This window comes from Macrobrachium nipponense, chromosome 6, assembly GCF_015104395.2.
Source record: "Macrobrachium nipponense isolate FS-2020 chromosome 6, ASM1510439v2, whole genome shotgun sequence".
In the NCBI taxonomy this organism is placed as follows: Eukaryota; Metazoa; Arthropoda; class Malacostraca; order Decapoda; family Palaemonidae; genus Macrobrachium; species Macrobrachium nipponense.
In genome coordinates this window covers 41,854,374-41,866,301 of record NC_061108.1, presented here as the reverse complement: position 1 = coordinate 41,866,301, position 11,928 = coordinate 41,854,374, and the positions used below count along the sequence as shown (strand labels likewise).

The window sequence follows — 11,928 nt, the reverse complement described above, 5'->3', positions numbered from 1 at the left end:
TGTTCTTTGTTGGGCTATCTTTGCAGCTGTATGTCTCTTCCCTACAGTTCTAACAGTACTCAAACCAGAATAAGGACCTGAAAAGTTTCCTTATGCAGTCCAGCTTTTCTAGACAACAGCTGGAGGGAACCCTTGGCCTATTGGATTGGATCTATCATAGATCCAGTCATCAGGCTTTGTCTGAAGGGTGTAAACAGAATCTGGCTCTCACATGCCAGAAAGAGGCTTCATGATTACCATCATCTACAAAGTCAGTTACTTAGAAGATACTCTGTCAGTGGAATTGGTTGGGGTTTCAAGAAAACGGGTCGAACTGACTCCACCATCCGTGTGATTCATAATGCACGCGGATGCCTTCTTGATATGTTAGGGAGGCTATTGGGAGGATTGTCAGGTAGTAGGAAGATAGTCACCTATTCTGAGGAAGTTGCATATTGATATCCTGGAACTGATGGCTGTCTTTCTGTCCCAGAAAATTGAAACCTCCAAAGAGGACCCACATTTTGTTGGCCTTAGACAATTGACAGCAGTGTCTTGTATCAAGAGGTTGGGCTCACATTTAGCCAATCTCAATGCACTAATGCTATTTGTCCTACAGATGGCTCAAGGAAGGAAGTGGTACTAGTCAGCAATTCATCTCACAGGGTCTCTCAATTTGATAGGAGACTCCCTGTTGAGGTGTGCAATGGCTTTGACTGGGTGGATGTTGGACAAACCATCTTTTTAAAATCATTGCCAGCATGCTTCCACAACTGGAATTGGACCTATTTCACACATGTAAAGAACCATCAACTTCCAGTGTGTGTGTCTCCAAATTTGGAAAATCGGGCAGCAGCAAGAGATGCATTTCTACAAGACTGGAATGACTGGAGGATGATCAACTACTTTTCTTCATTGTCTCAGATTTCAAAGGTTTTGAACAAACTGGCAAGGGCCTTCATATGTAGACTTAAAATGTAGTCTGCTGTGAAGATTATTCACCTACGTTGCTAGGTACCTGGTGCAAAAACTATGGACTTCATCTCAACTCAACAATACCAGTCCATATGGACAAGTGTTGTTTGATTACCTCCACACTGAGAGCCCATTTGAAAACTTTGTTGAAACAGTTCTACATTGTCAGATATACCTTTTCAAGGACAAGTGCTTTGTTATTACAACAATTATAGCATATAAGGCAGCATAGTTGGAATCAGTGCGTTTTGGTTTCGGAATTGATTATATGTTAATTCCCCTCTTTCGTCTTTTGCATTGCAAAGACCAGCTCCTGTAAGGCTTCATGTTACTTGATCCCTGAGAAAGGTTCATAGCGTTGTCATCCCCCTTAGTTCAGTGGGCCCAACAGTTACAACTCATGTGCTCCAGAAGTCTGTCTTCTTGACTGGCGTTTGGGGCTTTGATTATGAAATGGGCTTTCTTAGATGGGTACAGTGTTTCAACACATGCACTTAGTCATCATTTACTGTCATCTCTTGGCCAAGAATGAAGACCCTTTAAAGAGCAAATTCCTTGTTCTGATAACTGAACTCAGTATTATTGATAAGATATTATGCCCAGTTCAAGCAATCAAGTTGTACTTAGATTCATAGCAAATGTCCCAGGTGGTCCACTTTTTGTACATCCTAGCTCAAAGAAACCACTCTCACTACATGGGTTAAGAATGATTTTAGAATGTCAGATTAGAAATACAAACCCTTTCTTAAAAATCATGACATTAAGAAAGCAAGTACAACATGATTGGCTCTCTTTGGAAATGTATCTTTTGAAGAAGTGTGTGAGTGTATGGGGTGGTCATCAGAGGCAGTATTCATGAAACAATATTGCCATAAGATCAGGGAAATTTGACTATACTTACTCTAGAGTCGCTAGGTTTTATGCTAAGTTGCTGCCTCATAGGCACCTTAGCAGAAAACCAGGGGTCCTCTTGATGTCATGGTCATGCAGAGGTATTTGCCAAGGGAAGTGCAATAATCCTGCAGCCAGACTCTACATAATTAGGTTGAGTGATTTTACCTCAGACCATATTCTCATCTGGATTGTTGGGAGTGTTTATCAGGAGTTAAGCCATTTTCCCACCTGTCATTTCTTTTCTAAGCTTCTTTGAGGATGAACAGTAGCTATGCTATCAAGAAATAGGTTTTGATGTAGGAAAACCTATTTTTGGGCACCACCCTGGTGAGTAAGAAGGGGAAATGGCTGACCTATGTGATGTTGCCACATCTATGCGACAAGGATGAAGGAAAAACAAGGGCAGTTGCTGTAGGCAAAGGACAGGACCCTCTTGCCTTGAGTCCTTTATACTCTCATCACTGTGCTAACAAGCATTATTCTGGGAGAGACCAAGTATGAGGGAATTCTTTTAGATTGGTTGGCTTATATTTTGAAGGCCTGGGTACAATGAGAGGAACTGCTTTGACGACTCACAGCAGCTACCAAAAATATGCTTTTCCTGTCAAAACCTGTTTTTTATTAGCTCTATACAGCCAGTCCCTGGTTTACAAAGGGGGGTTCCGGTTTTGCTCTGTCTTGAGCTGAAAATCTTTGTAAACAGAAACATTGTCAAAAACCCCAAGAAAACCTTACTTTTAATGCTTTGTGTGTATTGAAAATGATGTAAACTGCATTTTTATTGCACTTTCTATTATGAAATCTCAAAATATTAATTATTTTGCCTTTTTGGAGTCATATTTCTTCCATCACATGGGTGTCATAACCCTGGAACATGCATCATAAACTAGGGAATAATTTCTGATGAATATATTTGAAAAGCACTGTAACCTTGGAATGTTGTAAGCCAGAACTGTTGTAAACCAGGGACTGCTTACTCTTTAGCCTTTCCATTTTTGTCTTCTGGTCTCCCATGATTCTCAAAGACTTGCTGTGCTGTTTTCTGGTTTATTGTTTCCTGCTTTGATGACTTTAGATTGAGGTTGACTAATTTTTTCACTGTTCATTATTATAGGAACATGTTCCAGTAGTGAAAACCGTTCGCCAAATTGTGAAAAAAGTCCCCATAACTCATCAGCACCAAGATCAGCAGACACAAGTTCGACTGTTACGTCAAAACAAAAGGCAGCAACTGCAGCAAGGACAGCAAGCTATAAAAGTTGTCAAGAGAACTGTTATTGGTCCTAGTGAAAGTATTTCTCAGGTAAGTCATTTATAATAGATGTAATCTTTATGTACTTTTGATTAGTAATTCTGTAGTACAGTATTTATAATCAGTCATATAGTCTTTATGCTAACAAATAAACCTATTAGAGATACAATATACATATTCATATATTACAATACAAACCATTATGAGAGCACTAATCATCATGATACTAAGTCCTGTCTTAGTCACTGAATAAAAATTCACTTGTGGGAGAGAGGCCCTTTAAGTGAGCTATACATTGACAAGTTCAGGACCGTCATTCAGTCCTTCCTCTCCAGTCAAAAGCAACCAGCACATCAGTGGCAGATCATTCTCGGTTACCTGTCGTCCCTGGAAAAGCTGGTCCCTCCAAGATGTCTCCACCTTCAGTCCCTCCAATGGAGACTGAAAAAGTTTTGGTCTCCTTCAAAGGATTCTCCTTTCTTCCAAGTTCCTCTCTCGAAAGATGTAAAACAGGATCTAGCATGGTGGTTGGATGACAGGATCCTGACCATAGGAGTGTCCCTTTACTCTCCCCTGCCAAAGTTTCTTCTATTCCAAGATGCCTCGAACAAGGGTTGGGGAGCGCACTTGGAAGATCTACTAACTTCAGGAGTGTGGGATTGCCAAGACAAAAAGCTTCACATCAACATCATGGAGGTAAAAGCAGCCTTCCTAGCCCTCCAGGAATTTCAGGAATGGGTGAATGGACACTCGGTGGTCCTCATGTCTGACAACACTACAGTGGTGGCATATGTCAACAAACAGGGGTGGCTAGTGTCCTGTGATCTTCATGAATTGTCAGTACAATTACACCAGTGGATGGCGACTCGCACAGTGGATCTCTAGGCCAGATTCATTCCAGGGAAGAGGAAATGTTGTGGCGTACATGTTGAGTTGCTGGGATCAAATGCTGGGAACAGAGTTGTCTCTTCATCAAGAAGTAGCAGGAAGTTTTTCCATCTGTGGGGAAGGCCAACAGTACAGTCAACCCCCGGTATGCAGCGGATACGGGCCGCTAACACCTGCAAATAGCTAAAATCCATGAATACTTGACATCCCCCTCTAAAAATGCTTATAACCGACTATTTAGATAGTTTACATACCAAAGATTCCAGTTCAAATACCAAAGACCCCCCTCCCCCCAATTTTTTTTTTTAATACTTCAAACACCAAATGTATATACCTTGTGCGAGCGAGAGGCTTTTCTTGCAGAGCAGCTTGAGAGATGTCTGGTTATCTCAGAAGATTACTCATAGCTGTGTTCCAAAGAAAATGGGCTGTCTACTGTGATTGGTGTTGTCAATGAGGTGAACCTCCATTCAGAATGTCTGTTTCACAAGTAATGGACTTCCTTTTATTTCTATGTTGGGAGAAGCTACTTTCTGTGTCAGCCATCAATGGCTATAGAGCCACTCGAGGGTTAGTTCTTCATATGAAAAATGTAGACCTTTCCCCTTCATAGGAAATCTTTATTCTTCTCAAAAATTTTGAATAGTCCTGTTCCCCTAAAGATCTTAGGCCTCCTAATTGGGATTTGACCTTGGTACTTTGCAGTCTCACTCGTTCTTCATGTGAACCATGGCTGAAATTTAATCACCAAAATATAGTCTTCTTAATGGCCTTGGCTTCATCAAAGAGAGCAGGTGGACTTCACGGACTCTCTTAATGTTACATGCATGAGCGGTTGGTGGTCTGTAGGCTTCAAATTTGTCATGGAATTTGTAACTAAGACTCAAAATCCCTTGGTTCACGATGAAAGGTTTGAGTCTTTCTCATTCCCCTCCTTTGGAGATTTATTTGGTAACGACTCAGACTTAGTTTTAAGTCCTCTCAGGATATTGCATAGCTATCTAAAAAGAACTTGACATCTCAGACCTGATTGCTGAAGACTTTTTGTTAGCACAGGCCAGAACAAGAAGGAAGTATCCAAGAACACCATCTCCCTTGGGGTATGTGAAGTGATTAGACAAGCATACAGTACCTCTTTAGATATGGATGCCAATACAGTGCATACAAGAGAAAATGATGTTAGGGGACTTGGTCTCTCCATCGCTTTCAAGCACAATTTATTAGTTCATAAGATATTGAAGGCTGGTACTTGCCTTTGCCAAACTGCCTTCACATGCTTCTATCTGCGTGACGTTTCCCATGATTCCACAAGTAAGTCGTCCGTTATGTTAAGACTAAGGGTTTGCTCTGTATATGAACAAATGACAGATTTTACATCAGTTTGTAATTTTCATAATTAACAAACTTGAGTTGTAATGTATATGGCCCACCTTAAGCCACCCCATACAGTTACCTGTGGTGGAAGAAAATTGATACCTCACAGCATATGTATAGGGAAGCCAGGTCAGGCTTCCCCTACCTCCTGTTGCCCATGGCCAAAACCATGTGCTGTGGTTAACTGGACTCCAGCTGAGTGCTAGAGAAATCCCCTTACGATAATACCTCAGGTTTGTTATTTATGAAAAAATACAAATTGATAAAAAATTTGTCATTTTACTCACCCATTCTGTTCATATAACATGTCCTTAATCACTGAAGTAGGCACATTATGTATGCACATTCACTTTCTGAATTTTACAAACCAGCCTCTGTTGGCCTTAAATTCTTTACCAGCAGCACTTGTTGCCATTTTCTTACTGAGATCAGCATGCAACACCTTCTAACACTTTTCTACAAGTTCTTTTTTAAATTCTATAGTGTTTTTCAAAATTTCTACAGAAGGGATAGCTCATGGAATTTTCTTTGGCCCCATGATGGCTAATTTAGCAGTTACACTTGAATAAAAAAAAAAGGCACAAAAAACAATGAACAGAAAAGCAGAATGGGTCACAAGAGAACATGGGATGCTTTGTTTGGGTGCTCAGTACAGGGCCTAGACACGAGGTGAGCCCTGGAAGGAGTGTTTCCCGGTGTACGAAACCCAAGTCAAAATTTCATCAGGAAAACTCTACGAAGACTGAAATGTACGAAAATCAGGGCATACAAAATCCATGGTTTGATGATATATAAAACTTTATTATATTATAAAAATGTAATTTTTCTTTGGGAACTTTCACCAATTTGCAGATTTTTTTCTGTGGACCGTATCTGTAAAATTATCATTACTACTAATTTCCCTTTTTTTTCATAGACCATCACTATTTATTCACTAATTATTGTATTTTTTCATATTGCATTCATGACTGAATACAGGCAGTCCCTGGTTATCAGTGGGGGTTCTGTTCTTGGCGAGGTGCTGGTAAGCAAAAATCGCCATTAACTGAAACAGCAATTTATGGCGCTTATTGCGCCAAGTTTCTGTTAATGGTGCCTCTGTTAGGGATGTTATGGCACCATAACTCTATTATTGGTACCTTTTGGCGCAGATACAGTAATACCTCGACATATTAGCATTCCAAGATACGAGCCAGCTTCTAAGCAAAATTTTGCATTGAGATACAAGCATAATACAGGCAGTCCACGGTTTACGAAGGGGGTTCCATTCTTGAGACACGTCCTAAACCTGAAAATCGCTGTAAGCCAGAAATTTGTCAAAAATCCTAAGAAAACCTTACTTTTAATGCTTTGGGTTTATTAAAAATTATGAAAACTGCATTTTTATTGTAGTTTCCCTAAAAGAAATCCCCTTCAAATATTAATTATTTTTCATTTTTGGAGTCAAATTTCTTCTGTCAGATTGGCATCGTAAGAGGTTTAACTGTGGAACATGCATCATAAACCTGGAAATAATTTCTGGCAAATATAGTTGAGAAGTGTCGTAACCTTGGAACGGTGTAAGCCAGACCTGTCATAAACCGGGGATTGCCTGTATTGAGATACGAGCACGCTTACAGATGTTAATGCTAGATGGTCGAGTGCTTGGGAGTGCTCTAAGCTCGCTTCATTAATTCAGTGCACTTAGTTGTCAATTTTCGTACACATCTCCCATGCATCTCCTTTGTTGTGTTTGCATTATTTATGTGATTTTCACTGTATTTGTGAGCATTCTTTTTAACCCTTAAACGCCTATTGGACGCATTAAACGTCGATGAAAATTGTCTGTTGGGTGCCGAATTGACGTATGAAACGTCAATGGAAGAAAGTTTTTACAAAAATTTGCGGAAAAATAGTTATAAGCCTACTTGGCGAAAACTTTTGAATCACACACCTTGAGGGATGCTGGGAGATCACAGATCAAGCTGTTGTTTTGTTTACAATCGTTACACAGGTGCGCAAGCGTGAATTTCTTTCTTCTCTCACTAAAAAGCATCAGGGACATGGACATATCTCAGAAATTATTTCGTCACTTTGACATAAGTTTTGCACCATTTTATATTAGCCATTACATAGAGTTTTATATATGAAGATGTGCGCATTTTCATGTAGAATACAATGAAAAACAACCCATGGTTGTAGCTTTTTATCATTTTTGAAATATTTTCATATGAATAACGATAAGTGCCAAAATTTCAACCTTCAGTCAACTTTGACTCTACCGAAATGGTCGAAAAACGCAATTGTAAGCTAAAACTCTTATATTCTAGTAATATTCAATCATTTAGCTTTATTATGCTGAAAATTGGAAGTCTCTAGCACAATATTTTGATTTATGGTGAATTTTTGAAAAAAATTGTCCTTGCGTCCTTTCGGTAACTTCCGAAAAAATCAGAAATTTTTTCATCCGATTGTTGTAATGTTTGCACTATTTTATATTAGCCGTTGCATAAAGTTTTATATATGAAAATGTGTGCAATTTCATGTAGAATACAACTAAAAACAACCCATGGTTGTAGCTTTTATCAGTTTTGAAATATTTTCATATAAATAATGATGTGCCAAAATATCAACCTATGGTCAAATTTGACTCGACCGAAATGGTCGAAAAATTCAATTGTAAGCTAATAATCTTACATTCTAGTAATATTCAACCATTAACCTTTATTTTGCAACAAATTGGAAGTCTAGCAAAATGTTTCGATTTATGGTGAAATTTTGAAAAAAATTTTCCTTATGTCCGTTCGGTAACTCATCAGAAAAACTCAGAAATGTTTTCAACCGATTGTCGTAATGTTTGCCCCGTTTTATATTAGCTGTTACATGAAGTTTTATATATGAAAATGTGCACAATTTCATGTAGAATACAACAAAAAACAGCCCATGGTTGTAGCTTTCATCAGTTTTGAAATATTTTCATCTAAATAACCATGTGCCAAAATATCAACCTTTGGTTAACTTTGACTCCACCGAAATGGTCGAAAAACACAATTGTAAGCTAAAAATCATACATTCTAGTAATATTCAATCATTTACCTTCATTTTGCAACAAATTGGAAGTCTCTAGCACAATATTTCGATTTATAGTGAATTTTTGAAAAAAACTTTCCTTATGTCCGATCGGTAACTCTTCCGAAAAAATCAGAAATTTTCTCATCCGATTGTCGTAATGTTTGCACCATTTTATATTAGCCGTTACATAAAGTTTTATATATGAAAATGTGCGCAATTTCATGTACAATGCAACAATAAACAACCATGGTTGTAGCTTTTATCAGTTTTGAAATATTTTTATATAAATAACGATAAGTGCCAAAATTTCAACCTTCAGTCAACTTTGACTCGACCGAAATGGTACAAAAACGCAATTGTAAGCTAAAACTATTACATTCTAGTAATATTCAATCATTTACCTATATTATGCTAAAAATTGGAAGTCTCTAGCACAATATTTTGATTTATGGTGAATTTATGACAAAAACTTTTTCCTTACATCTGTGTGGTAACTCTTCCGAAAAAATCAGAAATTTTTTCATCCGATTGTTGTAATGTTTACACCATTTTATATTAGCCGTTACATAAAGTTTTATATATGAAAATGTCTGTAATTTCATATAGAATACAACAATAAACAACCCATGGTTGTAGCTTTTATCAGTTTTGAAATATTTTCATATAAATAACGATATGTGCCAAAATTTCAACCTTCGGTCAACTTTGACTCAACCGAAATGGTAAAAACCATAGTTGTAAGCTAAAACTATTACATTCTAGTAATATTCAATCATTTACCTATATTATGCTAAAAATTGGAAGTCTCTAGCACAATATTTTGATTTACGGTGAATTTATGACAAAAACTTTTTCCTTACATCTGTGTGGTAACTCTTCCGAAAAAATCAGAAATTTTTTCGTCCGATTGTTGTAATGTTTGCGCCATTTTATATTAGCCATTACATAAAGTTTTATATATGAAAATGTGCACAATTTCATGTAGAATACAACAAAAACAGCCCATGGTTGAAGCTTTTATCATTTTTGAAATATTGTCATATAAATAATGATAAATAGAAAAAATTCGACCTTCGGTCAAATTTAACTTGACCGAAATGTTAAAAAACTGGAATTGTAAGCTACAACACTTACAGTCTAGTAATATTCAATCAATTACCTTCATTTTGCAACAAATGGGAAGTCTCTAGCACAATATTTCGATTTATGGTGAATTTTTGAAAACAACTCTTCTTTTTTTATGAATTCATGCATCATATTGTGATAATATTTTAGTGCAAAATACAAAAAAAAATTAACTCATTAGCTTTAACCGTTTTGCTCACAGCATGATTTGTATACAATTATATATGAAATTTTTTTTGCGCTGTCATATATTCCAATATTTATATATGATAATGATATCTTTTTTTGTTTCTGATGGTTTCATACTAAACTTCAGGCAATGACAAAAAAAGGAGACAAAAGTGAACTCTTAATCTTGAAAACTAAGCGTGCTGTGATTTTTTGAAAAAAAACTTTTTTTCCGCTTCGGCGCTCACTCACGAACGCCGCCGGCATACAAGAGACACTTTCGGAAATACCGGCTCGTCGTTTAAGGGTTAATAAGTGATGGGTCCTCAGAAAGCGAGGGGTGAGGTTGGTTGTAAAAAGAAAAAATGCGTGATGGTGATGGAGATGAAGCATGAAATTATTGAGAAACATGAGCGTGGTGTCCGTGTGAGTGAGTTGGCAGGCGATTACTTGAGGAGTATGTCGATGATATGTACAATCGTCAGACAGAAGGATGCTATCAAGAGCACAATGGCTTCCCAAGGCATAACTATCATGTCTTAAGTTACAGACAAATATAAAGGAACAGTATTAATATGGTACCGTCCAACTCTTCTCCCTCCCTCCCTCCCTCCCTCCTCCTCCGCACACACCGCCATTAGCTGCTATCGTCTGTCTTTACGGTAAGAACTCATAATAAAATCACATTTTATATCATATCACAGTAATCATTTATTATGTCATTTTGTGTGAGTGTGTGTACAGTATGTCTATACTGTATAGCAATTAAAAACATGTTTTTTCCATTGTTATTATTGTTGATTTGAATGTTTGTGTGGGGGAAAAATTGATTTGAGATACGACCAAGTTGGCTTACGAGCTCAGTCCAGGAATGAAATGTACTAGTATCTCAAGATATTACTGTAATCGAAACTTGTCCCATTATGGCACCATAAATCACCGATTTTATGGCGCTAGACAACCACCGTTGACCGGGGACTGCCTATACTGATTTTTATAATAAAAATGATTTACAGTGTACTTACATTTTATGATTTACTATGTATTTGTTAATGTCATTCCAGGTTTGGCCCCAGACTGAGCATAACAGTTTTCGCTCGCTTTAGTTTATCGAATTTCCCATTAGTTTTTTTTTACTGAAAAGACATAATCTTGCTAAATTTACTCTAGAATATGAAATTACAATGCAAATTATATCATATAAGTTGAAACTGCAAAACAAAAGCATTCAGATACATCAAAACACAATATATGTCCCGAAGTAATTGGAATTTCTCAGATGAAATCGTTCGTAGAGATCTGGAAGATAGAGTGGCTGATAGATGGTTTTGTTACTCTGTATCACGATAACAGTATTTACTCATTTTTCTCACTGAACAGGATTATTTTGCATCATCATAAGTGGTAATGGACATTATTTTAATTTCTATAAATTTATGTTTTTATTCCTAGGCATTTAAAGTTAGCTAGCATCAGTGGTGGTCAATGTTGTAACAGCTAAAATGGGTTTAACAAATCTAGTAAATCCGCAAGAACTTTTTCTATGATGGGGGGATGCACCCGAGAATTTTGGCAGGAAAGCACAAGTCACTGGGTACTGGCTTTTACAATGACTTTTAAACTTTAATGACTTTGACCCTAACATGGATTGAATGCTAGTAGTTGTTTACAAAGCTACTCTCATTAAAAGAAAGTTTTTATCAATGTTAAAGTAGCCTGTCAGCTCAAGATTTTCTGGCTATGCTCCCATTACAAGCAGTTCAGAGTTAGTAGGCTACACAGCTAACATGGCTGCATTACTTTGCCGTGAGACTGAAAGATACTATCCTAATACATCAGCATTTTTTTTGCACTATAAAAGTTTCATTGCCTTTGCAATATATGTATATCTAGTTATTTGTGGCAATAAATATTTTTACTTTATGCAGCTTTTTTCGTGAATGATTTGTGGATGAAAATTGATTTTCAAAAGTAAGCAAGAGTGACTGTAGCATATAGGTGAAATTTTCCACTTCTTTTTATAGTCTTTTGAATGTTACAGCAATTGCCGAATGAAATCTAGATTAGGGTATGAATTTCTTAGAAAATTAACTTGAATACTAAGGTCCCTTCAAATTTTATCTAGTATAATGAAGCACGATCTTGGCAACCATATCACTCTGTTTCCCAGGAATCTGTGCACCAACTCACTGATCTTTCCTCTGTCATTTCCCATGACAAGT

At 37.1% G+C, this 11,928-nt stretch overlaps 1 protein-coding gene across 4 annotated transcripts in view; it reads left to right on the top strand.

Moving 5' to 3' along the window:
- LOC135216120 (trithorax group protein osa-like) overlaps window positions 1-11,928 on the top strand; it is a 596,580-nt gene that overhangs the window by 565,825 nt on the left and 18,827 nt on the right. For 3 of the 4 annotated variants that reach the window (XM_064251166.1, XM_064251165.1, XM_064251164.1), the window contains exon 13: window positions 2,963-3,151. The exons of the other annotated variant lie outside the window; for it this stretch is intronic. In XM_064251166.1, coding sequence (XP_064107236.1) covers window positions 2,963-3,151 — 189 coding nt within the window. The remainder of the gene's footprint in view (window positions 1-2,962; window positions 3,152-11,928) is intronic. 4 annotated transcript variants of the gene reach the window in all.